This window comes from Rhyacophila brunnea, unplaced genomic scaffold (assembly GCF_057557595.1).
Source record: "Rhyacophila brunnea isolate RB1 unplaced genomic scaffold, BYU_Rbru_1.0 scaffold_7, whole genome shotgun sequence".
Taxonomy (NCBI): Eukaryota; Metazoa; Arthropoda; class Insecta; order Trichoptera; family Rhyacophilidae; genus Rhyacophila; species Rhyacophila brunnea.
In genome coordinates this window covers 10,940,287-10,967,351 of record NW_028233339.1, presented here as the reverse complement: position 1 = coordinate 10,967,351, position 27,065 = coordinate 10,940,287, and the positions used below count along the sequence as shown (strand labels likewise).

Below are 27,065 nucleotides of genomic sequence, written 5' to 3'. Positions count from 1 at the left end.
TAAGTTTGCTAGTGTACTCTACCACTAATTCTATCAATGAAAATAAGGCATCTAGTTTGTGGCTTTGTATCGAAAGGTCCTGCATCGCATCCAACAGGTATTTTGGATCTTGTACATAGACAATGTGCAGTTGACTAATAAGACATCACCATTAATGGGGATTCCTCTGTTCACTCAGGATGCTAATTACATATTATGGTAAACAGTTACTTAGTTTTATTTTAGATGCATTCTAAATTCTTTTTATTTTCAGGAGTGTTCAGCAATTCCATCTTTAGCAGAATTGTTACTGACTGTCATATTCCCGGGGATTGTTGATCTGAAATATGGATACAGCCGGTCTCTTCTAAATAATACGACACTTAACATCATGGGTGGAATGTCTCCGATGCAATCCATCATGGTGTTGTTATTCAATAAAAACCTCTACCAAAGGTAAATTTATCTCTATGATATTGTCGGGGAATTAGGGAATGTACATATTTCTGGTTACATGGCGTTAAGAACCAATCTCTACTTATGGATAAAGGCCAAGATACACGGCAACACAGACAACATAAAGTTCCTAATAAAACCTATTGGTGCCAATTTGACGCCGCTGTTACAGGATGCTGGGCATGATGAAAATCAAACAAATTTAAAAAGTTGAAATTACTAATGGATGTAGCTAAAGCTAACATTTTATGATGTTAGTTATATACAGTCCGATATATTTTTAAAGAATTATTCGATTTATAAAATCTATTTCTATTTAAATTTGTCAAAATAATGACCAGTTTGGTAGGTATGAAACAAAATATTCCTAGTGTTACATTTAGCTCCAGTTTAAATATATTTTTCTTTTATTATTTATTTCTATCATAGACTTTTTATCCATGTCATTTTGTATAAAAAGGGTAAAAAAACCCAAAAAACTATATTTGACATGTTTTTTTATTCCACTGATACACAAAGTTAACTTAAAATATAAATATATAATAGAAGAATTCAATACCTATAAATATTTAAAAGATTTATTTGAATTAAATGAATAATACATGAGTTTTATCAATTTTAGTAATCAGTGGTCCTGAAAATCCTGAAAAATTCACCCTGTCTCCAATCGAACAATAATCTACTTACATATGTTATGGACTTTCCATCTAGTTTCTGTAATGTTTACAGTAAAACCTCGTTAGTAAGAACACTGATCATTCAAAATTTGCCAAAATTCGAAATTTTCCCGAAAAAAAGTCCCTTGAACATTATTTTCATTATTTTCAAATAAAAAAATTCATGAGCCAGTCATTGAAAATTGTGACAGACTTTTCTTAAAAAATCAAAAATTACTTATTTTAAGAACGTAATAAAAATAATCCTGACATTTTATGATCCAATTCGGTAGGCATATTTGTGTCGCTACATTTCAAAACCAGCCATGTCCATAATGGATGAAAAGGAGAAAAACAGCTTTTTTGTTTCCTTGTGTACACGGTCATAAAGATGAAAGTTTATATTATTGCGATTATAGAATGTTTAAAACTAATAAGTTCCACATTATTAGTTTTCGTGTAATTTTCATAGATTCTTCAAAAAATGGATTTTTTATATGGACATGGCTTAGTTTGTCACAAAATCAACCAAGTCCATGCGGACTTGGCTTATTTTGATATTTCCGTGGCAGCCATTTTATTAGATATAATAGTGTCATTCTTCTGGGCTGGACTTAGGAAATGGAAAATGGCGAAATAATAAATAAATGTTGATGATAACATAAATTTATTTTCAAAAAATTTTCTCAAAATAATAATATTATTAATTTAGACAAACAATTAGGAAAATGTGATTACGACGGAAAAATATGGTTACTAATTTTAAAACATAAAAAATCGATATAAAAGTGACTTCATGCTCGGCAACACAAAATCCTAAAAAAATCCTTCGGGAATTATTATAATTATAGATTTGTATTAAAAATTAAATTTTACAAATGGTCCAAATGGATAATAATTAATATAAATGGTTGAAGCCGTCAGCTGGATACAATTCTAGGACATGCGTTGGTTTTAATAATAATTAAATGCAAATTATATCTCAGGGTATGGATATTCAATAATTCTGACAATTTTATTTTGTTCAGTTTAGTCAGTCACTATCACAATTTGAAATGTTTTAAATAGTGGTACACATTTTTCTATTTTATACCTACAACTTGGCAATCATAAAATAATTGTAAAATATATTCTTAATAGGATGTATATTACCTATTTAATTCAGTAAAGCATGTACGAATAATTATTATTAAAATCTTTAAATTAATTAAGGAGTAGGTACGATGTGTGTTTTTTTAATAACTGCAAAGGGTTCTATAAGTCTCGTAAATTTGAATTGTGTGAAACCAAATTTATATTCTCAAAATGTCAAATGCGTCCCTGCTTGACACCGGATGCTTTTTAGGATGCAGGTTAAGCAGAATAAAACTTACCGATTTTCCTTATCTTCGGCGCGTTTTGTCGATTCTGCCTTAATTATTCGTTTTCTCGCCTTATCGGGGGTCACTTCTGATATTTGAAACCTTATTTTTATTAATTATTTCTATTAAAAAATGTTGAAAAATACACTATTGACACTCACTCACTCAACGGTTCGCAAAAAACTGACGGCCATGTTGTTGTAATCGCCTTCAGTGATTGGCCTGAATGGACATGGCTGAGTGTGATATAATTACTTCAGTGGATATGGGTGAGTCTGAAAAAACTGTTCATCTTTGACTTCCATTTACTTATTATACAGGCGGATTTGGATGGTTTTGATAATACAGAAATTTTAGAAAGCATTAGTTCTTCAGCAATTCACAAAAAAGTCAAAAATACCTAAAGGTGGACTTGGCTGCTTTTGAAATGTAGCGACACATTTATGATCGGAAACAAAATTAATAAAAAATCAAAGAAGAATAAAAATTTCAAAATTTTAATATTTTTCCCCCATACATTTCATAATTCGTAATTCGAATTTTTTTTTCGATTTTTGGTCCCATGGAATTCGTATTAACGAGGTTTTACTGTATTCACAATGTGCCAGCCATGTGTGATCACTCTTTATCATTTTTAAATTTAAAAATATCTTATTGGTTTTACAATATTATAAAAGCTTTATATGTATGTAATGAAAGATTAACTCTGTACCGCACTTCATACTCGATTGCAAAAACATCTTTTTTTCCTTTCTCTAGCCAACTAATGGAAAAGAAACACTTCAATTTTGAATGCTTCATTGAAGCTGCCTTTCACGGAGGCGTCATCAATTTCTGTGAATGGATTCTGCCTCGCCTCTCTGGAAGACTACACAGCCCTCAGATCTGGTGCTCCCTGTCGGAGACTCTTATCAAAGCTGAACGTCAGCTCAATACCGATATTTACAAAACTGTTCTTTTATGGCCCATCAACAATAAGGTTGATTTGAGTAAGGTCAGTTATGTTGATTTTATTACTCATTAATTTATGGTTTTAATTTATGGTTATAATTTATGGTAATTTTCTTAATTTCTCATTTTATTTAATATTGCTCCAGATAGTTGCTGTGTCGTCATCGTGGAAACATCTGCTAACATGTTTGCGATCGAGAGTTGCCAGTCCTAAGATCAAGTATGATGATGACATTTTGGCCCGCATATTGGAAGTAATCGAAGAGTCAGATAATACGGAAGCTTACCTCACCTGCTTGTATATTTTGCCAATTATCATATGGCAACGTTTTAAGGACAGTCCAGGTGAGTGACTAATGCGTAATTGTAATATTTTTTTACACGCAAAATTTTTCAAACATTTGAATATCATTACATACATATTTAGTGCCCCACGTGAAGCGGAACTTAGGCCTCATTCCCACATGTCGATTTTCATTGTTGAATTCTCTGTTGAAAGTTGAATGTTGAAAGAGATATTGACAGGCATTGCCTTCCTTATAAGAAATAATTACAAGATAAAAAGAACTTTTTATATACAACGTTTTTAAATTATCTGTTGAATATGCTCAATATGGTCAAACTTGTACTTGTTATGAAGTAAATAAAAAACAAACAAATAAATATAGAATACTGAAATGTCATTTTGACATTTCATTTTGATTTCCATAGTAACGCACGTATATATTAATAATTTAGTTGCTAGGACCACTTCCTTAGCAACAAATAATAGTCTTTTACTTTTTACGGATTTTTCTGAAATAACTTTCCATACAAAATAAAATTAACGGAAAATGAATTCAATTCTGCTTAAAATGGCTGAAAGTATTAAAACAATGCATTGGCATCGTGTTCTGATATATTCTAAAAGTTTCAAATGTCTAGCTAGTGGGGAAGTTCGTTGAAAATCGATTGCAAGATTTTTACTGGACTGGAACTAATAAAAACGTTGTAAAAAATAAAAAACATGGACTATGGTGAAGTATACTGGAACCATTCTACAGCGGCACCATGGACGATTCGCAGAGTATTAGTATTTTTTCAGTACAATGCTCGTTTCAATGCTATTAACCAATACAACTCCGTGAATCGCTTTTGCCGTACCCATGGTGCCACTGTGGAATAGTCCCGGTAATTATGTTAATACTGGTCAAGTTGATCTACCAGATTGTTTGATACTGGCAGGCCGATTGTATTCAGTGCATCCATTTAGAAGTCATGAAAGGCTAATAAATCCTAATATAAGAAGGTATACGCATTCATGCGCACTGTGTTATACCATTCATTTCATCATTGGCTAATCCCATATAGTTCTTGGCCACCTCTCTGTTTCTTAACAAATCACATTCGGTCATTTGCTTAACTTATTAGGTCCATGCCTCCAGTACAAACACCACCAAAAAAAACATGAATTTGCCGTGTGCAGGACTCAAACCTTTACTACCCAATGTATGCGTTAGACAGTAATGAACCGATAAATAAAAATTGCAAGCCAGAAGACCACATGGCTGAGACCCACTAGTATATTATTATAAAAGCTTTATCTGCGTAGAAGAAGGTTTTTTTCAACACTTCATTAAACCCTCAATTCATGATATGCATTATAAGATCAGCCAATGATTATATACGGCTTCTGAAATATCCAGAGAATGGTCTGATACTCCTTAGACTCAATCCACGATCCCTCTCTCTGTAATCTTGGTGCTTACGAGCTTTCCATCTCTCTGCACTGTAAGGCCGGAGAGACATTATTGCCGGAATACTGCTTATCACTAATTTAACTGTTGTATGAATCCCATTCAATGGTTGATGACAATGATTATTTTGGGGTGGTCAGAAGTGTTTTCTGTTAAATTAATTTTTGATATCAATATTATTTAATATCTACCATGTTTATTAAATTATATTATTTTCGATTTTTAATTTGTTTGTCTAATACTGACGTATTTTTGCTGTCGAGTTTTGTGATTTTTACTTGAAATGTTGAATGTTTTGAGTGTTTTCATTTAAATTATTAACAAAACTCATACAATTAATTTGAAATGGGCAACATGGATTATGGAGTATCAGCAAACTTTGGTCTAATGATTTTTCTTTAGTAATATGAGGCTGTATTCTTTTAATTCACAATTTAGTTACTTTAAAACTGAAAAAATTATAAGTCATATCAATAATATGAATGGTATGCCTATGTACATGTTACGCCGAATGTGTGAAATTGAGTATTACATGAAATCGGCAAAATTTTCCCGATTTCATGAAAAATGCAAGCCCGTTGCCTTATTCATGAATTAGGCAAAATATCTGCCGAGTGCATGAATTCGGCAGTAGTTTTTCTGCCTAGTTCATGCATTGGGAAAATTAGATAGTGGCGCTCCGCTCCGGTAGTGTTTTTTGCAACTAAACCAAATGTGTCAAATGCTCATGCATTGGTCCAAATAGGTAGTGATGCTCCGGTGGTGTTTTTTGCAACTAATCAAACTAACCAAATGTGTCAAATGTCATTGTTTATTTATAAAATTATACCAATCAATAATTACAATGATGTTCATTTCCATTTACTATGCCCAAAAAAAATCTAGAACTATAATAATATATGATAAGGGAAGAATTTTATTAAAAAGTTTTTTCGCGATTTGATTTGTGCTTGGGTATCAATCGTGCAATGGTCGATTGTTTGTTGGTGATAGTATGATTTGATAGTTGTTAGCTAACCTCAAAATGGACATTCAGTTGAATTCAGAATTACAAAACCTAACCTAACCTAATAATAATATTATATTATGTCCAATTAACTAATAAAACCATCCGTATTAAATTTACTTTTTCTACTGTCATGTTGACAGTTTAAGAATTCCATAGCGTGCCAAATTCACGCACTCGGCAGTTTGCCTAATTCATGAATTCGTGAATATAACGAGCTTGCATTTTTCATGAATTAGGCAAAATTTTGGCGATTTCATGTAATACGCAATTTCATACATTCAGTGTAACATGCATACTGTTAATAATTTAATATATATATATATATCTTTCATACTTTTGTTACACAAAACTGATTTCATTCTAACAGATAATTCCAATTGAAAACAACATCTTTATAACACAATATATTTTACAACACTCCTGTTGACTCACACAACTTCACAAATTCTGCACATAACTCAACCAAGATGAACTGATCAAATCAAAAGTCTTCACACTGAGCAAGGATAATGGTGACTTATTTTATTGTTGTTTTGCAGCTGGACAGGTCAAATATCTGAAAGGTCCTCTCTCAGGTCTAGAAAAGATTTTAATCCGACTTAAAAAATCTGAAAAGTCTGATTTTAATCTCATCGGATTGTGTGGAGCAATTGAATGTATTGGATCGATTTTGTCATCGATCGCTGAACACCGTACACCATACGCTATTAAACCACTCGTAGATGTTGCTAAGTTGATTGCCGACTCCATTATGAATGAAGGCAACCAGGTAAAAATATTCTCCGTGATTTAATAAAATATAGCGTTAAAATAATAAACAGTTATAATATATTATTATGTAATTACTTTTTTTGTTTTCAGCCATCTATCAATGTAAATATGTCAACATACATTTGCAAGATACTACGCCAGTTGAATACATTTCTTCTTCCACTTTACTTCTCCAGTCTCGCTGTCTATGCCACCCATGTTTGTTTGTCATTCGAGAACCACAAATACATTCCAAACGTAAACAAAAGTGCTATTGATGTTTTAAAAGAGCTCTTGAAAGAAAGCGCTAAAAATAAATTGGACGTTGTCAATGTGGGAAAAATTAACAAGGCCTTAACGGAGAAGGAATTAACTTCTCCCGCTGCGAATACTGCTGGTAATCAAGTCTTCAAGACGCCTCAAAGCGACACTGCCACAGGGTCTCCAGAAGCGAAAAATAAATACTTCCAAATACCGATGAAGAAAAGCTCAAATGTAGAGTATGTCGTGATTCGACCGTCTTGGAAGTTGCAGGCCAGCAAATTGACTGAACATCAATTGGAAGGTCGAAAACGTAAACGAGAAGATATCCCTGCACTCTATGAAGATCTGTCGCAATCCCAAGACAAATCTATAAGTTCTTGGACACCTCCAGGGTACAAATCTGATACTGTTGATGATTCATCAAAAAGTCTTGATGGAAATGATCTCAGCAAGAAAACAACAGATGTAGGTAAAAAAGCTGATGTCACCATAAAAATAGATGACAAAATGAGTAAATCTAGTGACAGCAAAAAAACTGTTGGAAATGATCTCAGCATGAAAACAACAGATGTTGGTAAAAAAGCTGATGTCGCCAAAAAAATAGATGACAAAATGAGTAAATCTAGTGACAGCAAAAAAACAACAGATATAGGTAAAAAAGCTGATGTCACCAAAAAAATAGATAACAAAAAGAGTAAATCTAGTGACAAGGCTTCGAAATCCTCTAAAGATATTGTTGAAAAAATATCACCCAGTATTACTGCAATGAAAGATTCCAATTTCCCGCAGACAAGTTTATCAGTAAAAAAGAAGGTTTTGGATAAGACAAAAGTAACCAGTGATGAAAATTCACACAGTGAAAATGTTGATATTGTGGAGGGCGCGAGCGTGATTACTCCAAAGAAGTTGGTTGGTTCATTCCGATCTAGGCTCAATAAAAATTTCCTTAAATTGCGTGGAAGCCCGATTGAAACAGGAATATCACCAAATTCAAATCCAATTAAGACTAATAACAAAGAAAAAACTGTCACTCCCGATCCTCTGATGACGCCTGTGAATAAGGAGAAACATATAATTTCATCAAACACCGGTCCTACGGATATTATGGCCGATCGTCCTTCCAGAATAAAAAGAAAACCAAACAAGTTTTACCCAGACGATGACTGTTTTGAAATTAAAAAGAGACGTGCTTCTGTGGGGGTTATCGATTCTGCGATGTGTGAAGTTATTGATTCAGAGAAAGCACAAAAAATAGAAGCGGAGAAACCAAAGGATGATGTTCAGCCAATTCTTAAGAGTGTTCACGATGTCGATTTGATTACTAATAAACCAGTGGTAGAAGCGGTAGAAGAATCGGAAGCTAAAGAGGATGTGCTAACAATGAAGAATAAAAGAAGGTCTCGGCTTGAAAAACAGCTCGCCATCAACACGGTTGAAGGGAATCCTGTTATGAATAGTGTTATTGAAACTAACTCTCAACGGTTGATGAGAAAGAGAAGACGCAATTCGGTGGATAGTACTAAAAGTCCAACTGACGAATCAAATAAGAAACAAAGTAACAAACTTACTAATAAGCTCAATTGCAAAAAGAAACCGACAGTGATGTTAACTAAATTAAATAAATGTATGAAACCTTCTCAAGATTCTCCAAACAAATCGGAGACCGTCGAAGATGTAACAGAGAAGAGTGAAACCGTGCCTGTGGCCAGTTCACCTAATGCAGAAGTCATCAAAGAAAATATTTGTGATGATTCAATTGTCAAAGACTTTACGAATCCTCCTGACGCAGTGCATACCGTTGAGATTGTGGGTTTATCTGTCAAGCATGACGATGTGCCAATCCAACCCGATGTTTCCTCTGATATTTTCTCAGACAGTGATGTGCAACCTAATAAAAGCATAATAGAAAATGAAAAAGTACCTATCATAGATTCGTCAGTGAAAAATTTGCATATCGCAGATTTGCCTGCTGAAGTTCCTGTCAAGAATTTATCGGGTAATCTCTCGGAAATCGAATGCTCCGAAGATGTCATTCAAAGTTCACAAGACTCCGACACGTCATTGACATTTACAAAAGCTCAAAGGAGAATTTCTACCATTATCAGTAATAATAAATACAAAACGCCCTCTCCTGGACCTCCTAAAGTTGTGGTGGTACCGGTCGTAGATAAATTCTATACTCTGCGGCAAGACACTCGAGTGGAAAATAAAAAATCAAAATTCGAGGATGATGACATTGAAATGGTCGAACATGAAATTGTCTCCAATGAAAAATCAGCGAAGAATATAGAAATCGTAAACAAAGAATTTAATTCTAAAAATGATGAGATTCAAACAATAGAGGATGAAATAATCTCGTATGATAAATCTCGCCAGTTTTCCGAAGATGCTGAACTTAAAAAGTTGAATGTTTTGTTACCTGAAGAAGATATTTTCAGTTTGAAAGATGATCAAATTATTGAGATACAGTCAGACTATATCGAGATTATTGATGACTCCAAAAAAGATGCAGTCAACAGAATTGAAGATGCATTAATTGGTTCTAAACTATGTGAGCTTGAGAAACTTGATGTTATCGAAAATATAGTGTCACTAGATGCTGAAAAAGACACACAAAACTCCTGTATTTTGATGAAGGATATATCTGAAATTGACTTGGAATTAATACAGAAGGCTACGACAATACCAGAGGTTGACAATATCGAAGAGATATTGATGGACAATGGAGAAAAACCAATTGAACAGATAATATCTGAAATGGATACAGAACCTGTCAATTCCATAAATGACGATGGAGATGACTGTTTTATTGTAGAGCAGCCTGGGGAACAAACCGACTCAGAGTATTCACAGCAAATTGCTGAAGCAGATACTCAACCAGTCGTCATGGAAAAGTCCAATGTGACAGCAACCGCTACGACTATTGACCTGGATGATGAAATTACCACAGGAGATAAACATGATGATGTTACTACAGTAGAAGATGAAATAACTGCGTTGGAGGATAAACAAGATGAGGTTACTGCAGTAGACGATGAAATATCTATAGTAGAGGATGAAATAACTGCAGTGGAAGACAAACAAGATGATGTTACTGGAGTGGACGATGATATATCTATAGTAGAAGACGAAATATCCACAATAGAGGATAAACAAGATAAAGCTACTCCAGTGGATGATGAAATATCTATAGTAGAAGATGACATAATTGCAGTGGACGATAAACAAGATAAAATTACCACAGTGGTCGAGACACATCGTAAAATGACTGTAGTGACAGAAACACAACCTGACATGACTGTAGTTGAGGAAACGCAGGAAGAAATAACTACAACAGGAGAAACACAAGAAGAAATAGTTACTCAAGAAAAAATTCAATCTGAAACTACTAGGTTAGAAATTCAAAATGACATAACTGCAGTTGAAGAAGTCCTAGATTTGACTAATGAGGATGACGTTGATAAAACTACGAATACAACTGTCGAATCAAAACTTGTCTTACAATTTGATACTTCGTTAACGAAGGATGCGGATGACACTATTGAACCTGTATCTGAAACGACTAGGCTAAAAATTCAAAATGACGTAACTGCAGTTGAAGAAGTCCTAGATTTGACCAATGAGGCTGACGTCGATAAAGCTACGAGTACAACTGTCGAATCAAAACTTGTCTTACAATTTGATACTTCGTTAACGGAAGATGCGGATGACTCTATTGAACCTGTAAACACTTCCGATGAATGTGTGAAAGAATCCAATGGCCGACAGCTTACGACAAGCATTCTTTCATCGCCTTGCCGAGAGGACATCGAAGAGAGAAACACTGATTTTTTGAACAGCACTCTTGATATATCGCCAATCAAAGGAGTTATTTCTCTTACAGAAACAAACGATGACTGTGAAGAAGCAAAGAGTTTGTCATCTCCTGATAAGGCTGAGAACAGTATCGCTGATGTGCCCACGGAAGTGTCTCCTCCGAAAGCGTCCTGTTCAAACGCGGCGGTGATATCTCCTGATAATATATTTCTCAGTGAGAATATTTCTCCGGAGAAAATTGATGTTTCTCCACCGCGGTCGGCGTCTTTGCTTTCCAGTCCGAGTAGCATGTTGGCGCAGAAGAAGAATAGAACGTCCTACAGCCGCGCCGCTCAGATGTTAGGCCTCTGCAATGTTGACTTGGACAGTGTTCGGCAGTGCATAAATAAACCAAACGAAAACGGCAAAAAGGAAAGCTCACCAGTCGGGACTCCCGTAAGAAAGAATTTGCATAATTTCTACGGCAACGGTGCCGAAACTAATGGAGAGAGTAACGGTGAAGAAAAATCTGTGTTAGGATTTAATAAAATGCTTCCTTCGCCATTTGCCAGCCCCGCCGGACCTATTTTGAAAATTAATCAACCAAAGGAAGATCATACAGTGTCACCATCATCGAGGGTATGCATTATTTTTTTTCTTATTTTAAAATAGCCTGGAGTGATTATGGGCTTCCTCCGACCCATCTCTATCCAAAGTGGCCGCATTCCATTTCGGTACCCCAAGCATATGACAGTCGTAGCTCTATATAGCTGGCAGTGGCGAGGGGTGGAGGTAGGCTGTTGAGATTCGACATAAATAGTGCACAATAAACTGTCAAGTCATTTTTTTTTTTTCATTAAGGCTATACTTCAGCTGAGGCATGGTCTAAAAAGATCGTGACTAGGCGATGCGCGGATTGTGCAAATGACGCGAGCCGAACGAAACATAATTTGTCATAAAAATTCAACATGCGTCCTTTTAATGTTATGTTTATTATTATATTCGTAATAATAATAGTATATTCATTGACATGTTTACTTTTACAAGTACATGCGGAACGTTTTTTAGTCATCCTTACACAATTTCAGAATATATTCCTCTGACGCCATCACAAAACAAATTGACGTGCTCACACCTCTACTTTGAGTCTCCGATTGGTGACGATTTTTCGTTCCACCTACTGTTGAACATTATTTGCCATTTCACTTATGTATGCTCTTAAGGGGGGACATGCTCTGCGTAGGTCAAAATGGAGCTTTTATGGTATTTTTAAAGCATGATCCTGGACATTTCTTAAACATTGTAGATAATCTATTTATATAATTTTGAAGCCTTATTATCCTTTATAAGAATAAGATAGTATTTTTTTTGAAATACGCCATTTCTTTTGGCATTTCCCAGTAGTTAAGCTACAACATACGGCCGTAGCCATAAATTGACAAACTAAAACTGAAGTAGGGAGTAAGATCATGTTAACGCACGTGTTTGAACACGTACCTAACCGAATTATTTTTTTTTTCAAACGGTACGTTTTTTAACCCGGCCGGCGCCGATGTCACACACCTTGTACAAATCGGCCAAATTCGCAATGCGCATGTGTATAAATCGATGCCACCGCGTCCATATTTATCATACGGGACTGATTTTTTCACGTAAATTTGGCCTGATTTGTCCTTCTCCTGCCACCTATGACATATTTTAAAAGCATTGGTTCTAAATATAAAATAATCACCAAAGTTTCGAACCAATTCGTACGGCCAAGTTTTGCCGGTCGACAGAAATCAGTTTGAACTGCGCGCCGCGGCTGCGCAGTATACGACAGACTTTCAACCGAGCGGGCCATTGCGCGGGATTGTATTTATCGCATACAAGTTGAATATTTACCGCAATCGTTGATAAATACTTTTTTTGCTGTCTGGTGTACTTATCACATTAAAACTGGCATGATTAACTATTGAACGTATGATTTTATTTTACCGCGATTTTTAAAATACTTTTTGTACTGTCTACCGTGTCCCATTTTAGTGAATGTGAAAATTAATACTGATATCAATAACTATTGTGTGTGAGTTTAATGGTTTCTGTGATTTGGCGTTCCCTAATACTGTAGTTAAACATTTTAAAAACATTTCATAGTTTTATAGTGTGTAAATATGGAGGAAGAAAATGTGCGTACTAATGAGGAATTGGACTCAGATTATGATATGTCGGAAGAGGAATTGGAACAGCATGAGACTGATCATGACGTCGACGATACGGACTCTGACGAGCCAATTGAATTTTTGCGGTCGTGGAGAACTGGCCCGTATATTCCAATAGTTCACGAATTCAATGATTGTCGATCTGGCGTGACATCAAACGACTTGAACGAATCCTCTCCCGAATGTCTTTTCTTTGAACATTTTTTGAATAAAAATATAATGTCAGAAATAGTGAACCAAACGAATACATTTTTTAACCATTCGTACAGTGCAGGAGACCTTGGACCGAAATCGCGATCACACAATTGGACAGACACGTCAGTGCCGGAGTTGTATACATTTTTTGCCGTATCAATGCTGATGACTCGAAATAAGCACACGTCGATAGAGGAACATTGGAGTACCGATCCTTACCTGCATGCAGACATTTTTGGGAAAATAATGGCTAGAAATCGATACCAACTTATTTTACAAATGCTTCATTTTTCTGATCCTAGTGTGACCGCCTCAAATGATAGACTAGCTAAAATTAGATTACTGTTAGAACACACAAGAACAATTTTTAGGGAAACGATGATACCGTATCAGAATCTTTGCATAGATGAGAGCATAATCGTGTTTAAGGGTAGATTAATTTTTAAACAATTCATTCCTTCCAAAAGACATCGATTTGGAATAAAAATGTTTGTGATGTGTGACGTAATGACAGGATATATTATTGACTTTATAATTTATTGTGGGGAAGGGACTGACATACAAGACAATGAAAATCTCGGTATTTCCGGTGCGGTAGTGACAACGCTAATGAAAGACTACATCGGGAAAGGTCACACCTTATGGTGTGATAACTGGTATTCGAGTCCGGCGCTTTTTAAATACCTTCACTCTCACAAAACGAATGCTTGCGGTACAGTGAGAAAAAATCGTAAAGATATGCCAGAATTCAGCAAACTGAAAAAGGGAGATACCGAGTCTAAGTACAATAGTCCACTTTTGGCTCTGAAATGGCACGATAGGAGGGATGTTCACATGCTATCCACCCTCCACGATGCATCATTTGGACCAACGGGAAAAGTGAACTATAGAACTGGCGAAAACATCGAAAAACCAAAATGTGTTATAGATTATAACAAAAATAGGGGTACGGTAGATAAGTCCGACATGATGCTTAGCAACTTGTCGTGTATGAGAAAGTCGATCAAGTGGTATAAAAAGGTCGCATTCCACATGATCGACTTATATTTATTAAATGCTTTTTATTTATATAAATTTATTAAATGTGACAAAAAAACATTGGGCGATTTTCAACTCTGTGTAATAAAACAATTAGTGAACAAATATTGTGTGAGAATTTCAAATGCACCCCTGCCCAAGCCGACAGCGTCAACTAGCGATAATCCCGTACGATTATTGCCCAAAAGTGCAACGGGACATTTGCCAGAATACATTTTACCGACACAAAATACCGATAAGCCTAGAAGGAGATGTTTCATATGCGGGAATTCTAAAAAAAATCCGAAAAAAACAAAACTCTCGCTATATGTGCCCAACGTGTGATGTTGCGTTATGTCTGTCACCTTGCTTTAAAATATATCACACGTCAAAAGAATTTTAAAATAGGTTTATTATTGTATTTGTTTTTTTTTTAATATGTGAGTTCGTGTTAATTTATCAATAATATTCAATAAGTTAAGTGTTTGTGTAGTTTAAATATATTAAAAGGGTCCCCTTTATATTTGTTTACGACTCAACCCGAAGACATTAATATGTGATTTATCGATATGCACTTGAAAATTAGTAACACTTCAATTCGTGGGAACGTAATGCACAAGTGTCGAAATAGTACACACCGCGCAGAGCTCTAACTATTGGCTACAAAATGGCGTCTTACGGTGAGTTCTTTCAAATTTGGATAGCATTCGTTTGTTCGAGTGTTTCTGATATTATAACTGATTTATTACGGTTTTTTAGTGTGTCGAAATTATTTTAATGGTTTTGGGTTCTCGACTGGAGCTGTGACATATTTTTTATTGCTTTTTTTTAGTATAGAACAAAGACGATAATGAAATTCATGCGTAGTTATGGTGCGTCATACGATTTTTGAGGCAGGTGCCGGGTTAAGGGACTGAAGAAAAAAAACCTAATTGGAGGGAAAAAGAACATTTAAATTTTATGTTTCTAAAAAAAAATAACGTTTTATTAAAAAAACAACATTCAATTAAAATTTTTATTGAAAAATCGTTCGAATGTCACGACCCAATCATTGTCAAGTGCGCGTAACTCGCATATTTTGAATATTTCCGACGTAAATCACGGGAAAGAAAAACGTAAATGCGGGTATTAAATGTACTGAAATACATCGGGACAGAAAAAAATACACGCAATTGCCGGGAAAACGTGAATTCCGGGCACGTAAAAACGAGGTTATACTGTAATCTAATTGCAGTCTTAGTTCAATGAAAACAAATATGTTTGACTGACAAAGTTTAGTGTGCACTATTTATGTCGGATCATAACAGCCTACCTCCACCCTTCGCCACTGATAGCTGGTGAATTTTTGGCTTGGCTTTTTTCCGCGTCCTATTAAATTGTTTAACATTACTCTACCTATTTATCCCATGTACATGATCTAGCCTGCGCAGTCTCACAACAATAATTAATTGAAATGCGCTGCAATCTTCATACAAACCGTAAAGCTCAGCATTGTGTCAACTCCTCTGATTGTTGTCATCCGTGTTCGTATGTATGTTCGTAGTATGCGCAGACTTCACAGACTTTTATAATTTAATCCATATTTTTACAAATGATTATTAAATTTGGACATTGGTAGAAATGTTGGTGAACTATGAAATGTTACCTAAAGTTTCTGTTGAATAATTTATTCTATAACATTGTGATTAAATAGTCTATCGTTGTCACACCAATAATGTGTCAATAAAACCGTGTCCGGAAACTTATATGCAAGCAGTTCGCTGTATTACACTTCACTGTGAAATGTTGTATCGGAAATATATGGCCGTACATTTGCCCAACCTCTTTGGGTCATATAGTACTGTAAATAAAACATGGTTCTTGTCGATTTATACTTTACAGGAAGTCAGCAGCAAACAAATTTAGAAAATGGCCTATATACTGGACTATTTGTTTGGTTAGGTTAGGTTTTCATTCTTGAATTCATGAATTTTGCAAATTGTATTAATGTTTATTAATGCAGATTGAATTAATGTTCATATTGAATCTAATAAAATTGGAGACCGTATAGTATACAGTCATCTCTTTCCGATAAGAAAGCTCACGGCTTGGTGAAACGTTTTACGTAATATTTACATATTATAACCAAATAAAACACCAGTTGTGTCCACACAATATTTTTGGAATAATGTCATTTCATTGCATGTCTTCATTTTTTGTGTAGGTGCAGCGTAATATGGACCCTAAAACTATAACCATATCTAAATTTTATATTTCAGAGAAAACGTGTCAGTTTTCATGATCCGCCAGTGTCCACAAGTATTAACGTTGAAAAATACATTGAGGGTCCAAACATTACGAGATCACCGCAGTCGACCAAAAATTACCGAGATGAATTCAGTTTTATGAAGTCCCCGAAGAGAATGGTCGTCAAATGCCTCGCCAAAAAGATGGAAACAGAAAGCTATAAGGAATCAAACAAAAAAGACGGTCAGTTGAATAATGCTGACAAAGAATTAAACTGTGATTCGCAGATGTCGGATGTTTGCTCATTGGTTATTGAATCTCCCCAAGAATTGGAAATTACGAGTAATCATTTACTAGTGGATGACTCGCCTATCTATCCGAGTTTGTGTAAATGTGAAGCCCCGATAAGCGAAATAGCTTTGAAACTGTCGTCACCCATGTGGAAAGACTTTTTCTTGAAAGATTTGCTGACTGAAGTATCTACAATCGGCGACTTAGCTTCCATGACAGAGTTGCAAGTCAATAGACTGCCGATTAAATCGCCGAAGATTGCGACGGTCAAGAAGGTTCTAGCTGAGTATGAATCGGAACATCCGCAAGAGAACCAGCTAACTGTTAATACCGTGCTAGATGAAGAAATGCCCATTGAATCAGTGGTAGAAGTGAATGAAGATGTCCATTGTGTGGGTGATCCTGAAAAATTAGCAGATGCTCTGATAGACAGTAATAAATGCTTGGCGTCTGTTATGTATGAACATTTGAAAAATAAGGTGAGTTTTTATTGATTATAATATTATTTTGACTGTATATCCATATATACCTCAAGTCGTTGACAGGATCATGCATAATTTATATAAAATTGTATCAGTCGTTTACTGTCATCTGTCACTGTCATTGATACAGCTGTGTCAACAGTGCAACAGTTTTATGTTAGTACGTAATACATAATTATAATGGTGGATTTAATATTTACACAAACAAATTTATTTCTTCAATTCATATTTCTTCATATGATATCCAATATTTTATAAAATATAGTACACTCGAACTTGGTTATAATGAGGAAGATGGGACCGATTGAATTTGGTCGTTGTATCAAAGAATAGGTAATTTTAAATGAGCGATCACATAACACAAAAATACACAATTAGAATTTTTCCCCAAAACAAGCATGGCATTCATAAACTACAAAAGAAGTTGTTTATTGTAATGAACGCTGGTAGGTACCTACCTTTGGATTTTTTACATGCAATTTCAACCATATGGGTGGATGCTTTTTCAATCTTGTTGGCGAAAACACCAATTAGGTAGGTACTTAGACACTTAACTAGTATCATAAACGTAATCCAATCCCGGCAGCATCCTGTCCGGTCGGATTTTATTGCCTAGGGTCGAAATGTTTTTACACGACCGACACATTAACTGTTTTAAGAAAATTTTTGACGATATTTTAGCTCGGTATACCCGACATGTAGCTCATTATAAAAGTGAATAAATGTATGGAGAAAATCATAAACTAAAATGTCAACGAATGTTTCCTCACTACATCCAAGATCTCGCTATATCCGTGATCGTAATAACCTAGTTCGACTGTATATATGTATGGCCATCAGATTGTGGAGGTTTCTTTGTACATCATCGGTTAACCGTTCGCTCACAGCAGAGTAGTTGGTAGCAGGGAATCCAATCCCAGAAAATTTTCAATACTTATGAATCCCGGGATTAGTAAACATAATCCCAAAACCTTCGGGATTGATTTTTTTATCAATCACAATTAGTTAGAATGTGTACAAAATTATGTTAGTGAAGTGTATGTACATACAGGGAGAATCGCTGGATGCTCACTGATAATAAATAACCATTTTTTGTTGTCATACGCAATTGTAAGTACATCAAATTCGTTCATTTAACCAGCTAGACGCCACTGACGATCTGGCATGCAAGCGGCGTCTAACTGCCAGTGCCACGGACGTGCAGCCAGGCACTTGTTCCTACACCGAATTTTATGACTGTTTTCTTTTCTAACATAATTAAATAAAAAAAAAAACTTTTACTTTCACATTATTATCTATATTACAATATTATTTACTCCATTAACCTGTTTGTATAAATAAAAAAATATATATATTAACTAGGTATGGAAAAAAATGCCAATCCCGGGATCATCAAATTGTAATCCCAAAATGTTGGCTCGGGATTGGATTCCCCAGTTGGTAGTGTCAGTCTCTGATGCTGTGGGTGTAGGTTGGATCCAGAGTAAGGATCCAATGTGTTGGGTGAATGGCTAATAACCATTCCTCATAAAAAGTCTATTAGTATTCTTTCAACTCTATGGAGGTTCATTCATGATCTGTATAGGATTGAAAATGGTAATATAGGTACCAAACCTATCCCCGAAATTGAATAATCTTAGAACATATTGTGTTATAAGTGATAATATTCTCTGCGGTGAAAAGTACAGAATTAATAAATTCGTGATCCAATAAAATAAATGAAATCTTAGAGTATAGAGGTATTTATGTTATCTATTTTTATTACAACATTTTTCTTAGCTCGTATTCTTATTTGTCCGGTGGTTGTTTATCCAGTACAAATCTTGCACTCGATTTTTAACTAACTTCCCGACTAGCTAGATATTTGAAACTTTTAGAATATATCAGAACACGATGCCAATGCATTTTTTTAATACTTTCAGCCATCTTTAAGTAGAATTGAATTAATTTTCAGTTAATTCTCTTTTGTATGAAAAGTTATTTCGATACCATTATTGGTTGTTACGGGGTCCTAGCAACTAAATTATTAATATATTCAGTATTTCTATCAAGTACAAATATTTTTGATCGTTTAAGCTAGTCAAGTTTATATGATTCAACAGAAAATTTAAAAACGTATATAAAAAGTTCTTTTTATCTTGTAATTATTATGTTATATATTTATGTAATCTAAGCCATAGTATCAGTGGTGAAGGATGGAGGTAGGCTGTAAAAATCCGACATAAATAATAGTGTTCACTAAACTTAGTCAGTCATGCTTATTTATTTTCATTGAATTAAGAATACAAATTGCAGATAGTGCTGGTTAGTTTAAAAAAATCAATTAAACCCTGCCTAAACCAAATCATAATAGTTTTGATATGATTTGCGCAATGAAAAAATGCATACTTATTTGTTTTCATTGAATTAAGAATACATTTTACAGATGGTGTTAGTTAGTTTTGTTAAATTCATTAAGTCCTGCCTAAATCAAACCATAATCGATTAAAACATTCTTCTATCTATTAAATATTTAAAATTTTGCACGATTTAATGGCATAATTTTAGATATTTTATAGATAGACGAATATTTTTTGACTATTTATTATAGCTTGGTTTAAATAGGTTTAATAGGTTAAGGTTAAATAACATATACGTTTGACTGACAAAGTTTATCGGATATTAACAGCCTACCTCCACCCTTCGCCACTGCCTAGTATAAGACAACCAGAAGTTGGTTCAGGTCTAATCCTCAAAGGGGTCATTTTAGACCTAGTGGATGTTGGTATATAGTTTATTTAACTAAGCTTTGTGGGGTCATTCATTGACCAATCCAAACTATTGAAATATGTGATTATATATTTGATAGTTAGTTTTATATACTTAACCATTGAAATTTATTTTCACTGTTTACTGGGAAAATTTAAGTTTTAAAATATCCTAATGGAAAATATTAGTTTTGCATTTATCATAAATTGACCTAAGACCACACCTTTTATATGAATATTATTGAGATATTCTAACATATTATAATATATTCTTGTTCTCTCATTATTTCAGACGGAAGAAGAAATATCTGCCGATTTAAAAACATCATTTTGTGCACAGGATGGCTCTTCTGGTAGTGGTGATAATATTCCTTCAGAATTCGGAGTGTCAACAATCAAGTCATTAGTAACTGCCTGCGCGGATAAGGTGCTGGATGCGGTAGTCAGCGAGATTCCCACTTCTCTGATATTGGCCAAGTTCAGTGCGTCCTGTCTCTTGCAACATGTGCGGGGGCTCATCGAAGCTGACGAGAGCCTTCTTACGGAGGCCACGGAAGCGCTACAACCGGCTCTAGAAGCTAATATCAGAAAGCGTGTTGCGAGTGAAAATGAAGAGAAATTTTCTCAAATCAAAAAACTATGTGATGAACTAAATGGCAAAATTTCAAAACTTTAAAATAACATGACATTAATTTATAAACTAAGTGTATATTTTAATTAGAGGTATTTTTATAAATGTGTAATCATGTTTTTAAGTATGCATTTTTTTATACAGATTTACTATTGATAAAGCCAAAGATGGTAACTATTTTTCTTCCTATAAATCAGGCAACGCCAACAGATCGACATTGACCACAGCCGTATTCGTAATTTTACGTAACATTCTTTTATACAATCTATGTTTCTAACAGATTGATAGATTTTAATAAATTGAGGATTTTGAATTTAATACTTCAAAGAAGAAATAAGACTAGTTATATGATTAGTATTACGGGGCGTTTTACGTGCGCGAAGCGTTGGGCAGCGCGCCAACTCAAATGTATAACCGTGTGTGAAAATGTTCGTAAACAGTCTTTTTTTGGTTGTACGTTTATACGTTTGAGTTGCATGCGCCGCTCATCGCTTCGCTGACGTCGCTCACATAAGATGAGCCGTAACATATTAATGAACAACAAAAAACTTTCCAAATCAATATCGATAACCATTCGCAAAAACATTTATTTTACGGACAACCCTCGTAAATAATTAAATACTAAATAATTAAACTCAGAGGACAACTTTATGAGATTTAAAACAAGCAAAGATATTCAGTATCAACCATTGGTGAAGAGTAGAGGTAGGTTATGAATATCTAACATAAATAGTGCACACTTTGTAAGTTGTATTTATTTATTTTCATTGAATTTACAATACAAATTGCAGATGGTGTCAATTTTAAAAATTAAAATAAACCCTCAATTAGTAAAGCACATTGGTATGAAACCAGTGGATCTGGGTTTGAGCCACGTAGGGCGTTGTGTTTTTTCAAAGATATTTCTCTAGTATGTATGTATATATTATATCTGATATGTTTTCAAATTATGTATGGATATTATGGTTTGGTAATGCAGGGTTCAATTGGATTTTAAAAACTAACACCATCTCTAATTTATGCTCTAAGTTCAATGAAAACAAAATATAAGTCTGACCAACAAAGTGTGCATTTTTTATGTCAGATCCCCACAGCCTACCTCTACTCATCGCACTGGCATCTACATGGTTCCCTTTTATATTGAACGATGCATACTGCTGAAAAACCGTAATGCTCTCACATTGTTACTTATTATGTTTTATTGGTAAGTACAGTACCTACTCTCTCAGTAATCCGCCACCCTAAAAACCAGACAAGTGTCCAATTAGTGAAAGCGTCGGATTATAGTGAATACATACAAAATATGGTAAAAATTAAAACAGGTATTTCGTAAAAATGGTTTTTATGGAGAAATTTGTACTAGCAATTTAGTTTTATTTATAATCAAAATCAAGTATGTAATAAATTATACATATTTATAAACTAAGTTTATTAACTACATATTAAACAGTAAATCACTTGACACAACCAGTTGTTCTATGAGGCAGATATTCTTGAATGGTCTTAGATTCCTGGCTTTCCCTATGACCAAAAGCTTCCGCTTGTGTGTCCCGGTTGCATTGGAGCACGGCATAATTGTGATGCGGTCCTTGGACACTTTCCTCCCTGGCGCATTACTTTCTTCACGATGAACGTACATTTTACGGGAAGAAGTTTCCAAAATAAACCCATCTCATCTGCGGCGGACTACTGAATTTGATATACGAATACCGGTGAACTATAGAGCTTGATTTTGTGCTTTCAACTAGTAAAAATAACGACGGATTGTCGGATAATCGAGCGGCAGATTACTGAGAGTACTGTAGCTTGTGACTATAAAATATTTATGCAAAAAGTCGATCACAACAACAGACAAGTTGGCTACCCCTGATATAAGTCAATCATCCTATAGATTATCTTATTCTTTCATGGATATTATTTTAGTATCATTCTCATATTCACATTATTGTTTTAAGTACAATACCACAAATGAACCATTTTTTGAAACGATCGGAAGTAGTTATACGGTTTTTGTCTCCATATATATTCACAAACACAGCTTTGTAACATACAGATACACTTATGTTAATAAACAGGTCAAACCTCACGAAAATTCAATCAACTGTCATTTTACTTTTTGACAAATAAAATGTGGTAAGAGCTCATACAACATAATATGGAATTACTTCAATACTTAACAACGCTTAATGCTAAATTATTGTAACAGCTGTTACGATATTTTGATATCAATGTTTTTTAACTCATTTAGTGCTAACACCGCGACTGGAGCAGTTGGCCATTCGATATAATTAACGTGTTATTTAAATGTCGTAATTAAAACTTCAGCAGTGATTCTGTTAAATTTAGGAGTTACACAAGTGGCTTAAATCGCCATTTAACATCAGGGAGATACAACATTTTGACACAATATAGAAAGTAACATTTCAAATTCTACTGCATTCTTAACTTATTTTTGACATTTTGGTATTTACAACATTTTGACACTAAGCCATCGATATGCACTTTTTTACAGCAAGTAGGTACCATGCATGGTTCCTAGGTGGTATTAATTTAGGCTGATAAGAAAACTATTAGTCGTTTTATAATTTTTAATAAAATAAAAGAAAAAAACAATTTTTTAAATATTGGCTCTTTAGCAGTATTGCAGTTACACCCATGATTATTATTGCAAGCAGGTAGATGGTTTTTAAAATATACATTTCTATAAACAATTGATTCTAATGGGTAATAATATTTTGCAGAAATTGACTAGGAAATCATCCCTTTACAGATAACATATCAATTCACGATTTTGATCATTTAATTGTCTCATAATTTGTTTCTTAATGTAAAAATGTGTTTTTATATAAGTATTGTTTATTATTTAGGTTTTTAATATTTTTCTGAATAAAAACTCCACATTGCAATGGATCTATTTTTAATCAGTTTTTGTTGGAGTTTGGTTGATTTTACTACTTCACCTACCGTGAGAATCTACTAAAAGAACGACTACATATACAGTAAAACCCCATTAATTCGAAATTCAATGTAAATCGAAATATTTGCCAAAATTCATAAAATGTATTTATAGCGATTTTGACTGATTCGATAAATGAACTACAATAGTCACCATTGATATTATTAATCTGAAATAAATTTTATCAGCTGAATCAACATTACAAAATTGCAAAAAATAAATCTTTTTTTTTCGAATGTTTTACTTACTGTTTTTTGCCACACATTTTTTATTACGTAATTCAAAAATTTTCGATTTTCGTTCCCATTGATTTTGAATTAACGGGGTGTTTTACTGTACTTATTTATATTGAACTTTCATAAAATATTTAAAACGGTACTATATGTATTGAGTGATTTAGAATACAAAGTTAATGTTTTCTGTCTATTTATAAAGATCATTTATAAAAATAGTTTCTTTTAATACAATCTAAAATACTCATAAAATTTGAACATTTTATTTGACTATTAATTTACAGTCTAAATGACCTAGTAGCTACTTTCAAGTCGTCAGTGTTTTGTAAAAAGGGCGAATCAACCAAAATGCTGATTTACAGGAGGAGGATTTTTAACTATTGACATTTATTTGTTTATGACCTGTGGATGATTATAAATATCTAACAAGTTTATAATAAAGCTTAGAAAGAATACTGTCATTATAATAGGCATTATATAATATTTTAAAAGGCCTAATATGTCACATTCGCTTTTTATTCGTAATTTTAATTAATTTAATTCGATTATCGTTTTTTAAGTACTTTCCTGTGGAGATACAAATTCGCCGTTTTTACACAACAAAGCTAGTGTGGGGTACATTGTGTTTTCATTAAAATCTCGATTTCGCCAAAATGGTTGATTCGCCCTTTTTACAAAACACCGACGAAGTGATGTAAATAAAATATGGTGGGTTTTCTCTTATCTTGAATTCATATTTCGAGTGTACCTATGTTCGACCTTTTAAACCAAACATCGCATATCGAATTTATACCCCGTTTACACGTGCATAGATTTACTGCTGACAGTGCGTATTATAATGATCATAACAAGAAAATGCACGTGTAAACACGTATTATTGTGCAAGTTGCAAGATTGCATAGCGGTGCGCTTGCGCAACTGTCGGTAAATTGTCGATGTATTTGTACAGGTCTGTTGATCGCGAGGTATACGATTTGGACACAGTCGTGATAAGTGAAATTTCGCAAACAATGAGATTTGAAAAATAAAACAATTTTCAATATGAAAACACTTCACAAGAAACTAAACATCACATAAAACAAATTAATGTAATGTAACTTATGCAATAAACTGTAAAAATATCATTGATTTTGTTCCACGTTGTAAAATGGAATCTACATCGTTCACTCTGCTTGGCCTGTCTGCATTTTCTATATAAAATTTCTCGATATCTGTCAAATAATCTGATTGTACGCGTAGCACATATCAAAATAAATGCAGGACAATGAAAATATAAAAAATATATAATGAATTTGGACTCGCCAGTTTACCCGTAATATGTACCTACATACTTTATGTAATTATTATTTCCTTCCATCATAAGATATACTCTTGTTGGTAAAAATATATTTTATTTAACATCTTTTTTAACTTGTAATATTATTATACTATGTACAATAATGAAATACATAATTGTTTTGTGTCGTATGGCATTCATACATGCATACATAATATTATGATATCATTTTTTTCATTTTATATGTCTGTCATAATATACTTAACATTTTTTTACATGATTTTATAAGTTGTAGTTTATTGATTTATATATAATATGAGACAGAATATAATAGAAAAGTTTATAATGACATTTATATGGAAATAATAATTATCTGAATTTATATTTTATTTTGTTAGTTAACATTTTCTAATTGGTCAATCTGAAGTAAAATCTTACTTTTTATGTTGTGTGTTATTTTGTATTGTTGCTGGATAACCCGTGCCCCTTTCTGTTCATTTTAATTCTAAGATAATCATTGTCTATTGTTTTGATTTTAAGATTGCGTACCTATATAATTAAAATTCATTTAGTCAGTATTTTCTTTCAGTTAATTTTATTTTTAAGTTCGATATATATATATATTATTTATTTAATAAAATCGATGGCTTTTTGTTTAAGTAGTTAGTGTATTTTCGATGACAATAAATCTGTGCATCTAATCCCAGCAAAAGTCAAAATTGTATATCTGCAAAATCCCAAAAGTTTTCCCTTGCATTTATATGTCAGTTATGCATTTTTGCACACATTTTTTCTGCTGGTATTCAGGTTTGCAGCAACTTTTAAAAACAATTTCTAAATAAACAAAATTAAGGAATCCATCTTGGTATCGATAAACCATTTAGGACTGACCGTTATTGAATATTTTTTATATATTTAATATACAATTTTGTGTAATCATCATAACTTTGGAGTTGTGTTTTTTATATAATGATTTATTGTTATAGATTTTTTACATATCAAATAAAGAAAATTTAATTATGTGACTAAATAAAAATCAGTCTGTGCTGAATTTTTCTTTTGCAGATTTAGCATACAAGCAATTTAGTTCTGGTTTATGAAATACAGTTGAACTCGGTTATTAGGATCACGGACATAGCGAGATCTCGGATGTAATGAGGAAACATTAGTTGACATTTTAGTTTATGATTTTCTCCATACATTTATTCACTTAACGAGCTACTTACAAAATTATCGTCAAAAATTTTGTTAAATGTTAAATGTGTCGATGGTTTAAAAACATTTTCGACTCTAAGCAATAAAATCCGACCGTAGAACGATGCCGCTGGGATCGGATTTTGTTTATGATAGTTAAGTGTCTAAGTACCTAATTGGTGTTTTCGCTGACATCATTGAAAAAGTGTCCACGCATATGGTTGAAATATCACATAAAAATCCAAGCTGAAGTCAGTAGGTACCTACCAGCGTTCATTAAAATAAACAACTTCTTTTGTAGTTTATGAATGCTATGCTTGTTTCGGGGAAAAATTCTAATTGTGTATTTTTGTTTGAATTGCGACTTTTTGTGTTATGTGACCACTCATTTAAAAATACCTATTCTCTGATATAACGAGCAAATTCAGTCGGTCGCATCTTCCTCGTAATAACCAAGTTCGACTGTAGTACTTATAAAATGCAATATACAATAAAATATAATTGGATACCAATCAAAACTTAGCTGGGAAGTCTATGAGAATATTAACATGTTATGGTACAAACCTGACGTGTAATATGTGTCAAAAATACATTTTAGTTATCTGCATGTGCATGGATGTGTGTAATGCGAAATTGTGGGTCTTTCAATTGAATCCCTC

At 33.6% G+C, this 27,065-nt stretch overlaps 1 protein-coding gene across 1 annotated transcript in view; it reads left to right on the top strand.

The window, feature by feature from the left end:
• The window catches only part of LOC147064464 (uncharacterized), a 41,544-nt gene extending 18,213 nt beyond the window's left edge, over nucleotides 1-23,331 (top strand). Inside the window, exons 6-12 of the mRNA XM_085957651.1 lie at nucleotides 254-435; nucleotides 3,212-3,446; nucleotides 3,550-3,748; nucleotides 6,688-6,917; nucleotides 7,010-11,596; nucleotides 16,629-17,366; nucleotides 20,409-23,331. Of these exons, the coding sequence (XP_085813777.1) occupies nucleotides 254-435; nucleotides 3,212-3,446; nucleotides 3,550-3,748; nucleotides 6,688-6,917; nucleotides 7,010-11,596; nucleotides 16,629-17,366; nucleotides 20,409-20,792 (6,555 nt within the window). The 3' untranslated portion in view covers nucleotides 20,793-23,331. The remainder of the gene's footprint in view (nucleotides 1-253; nucleotides 436-3,211; nucleotides 3,447-3,549; nucleotides 3,749-6,687; nucleotides 6,918-7,009; nucleotides 11,597-16,628; nucleotides 17,367-20,408) is intronic.
• Nucleotides 23,332-27,065: the final 3,734 nt, after the last annotated feature.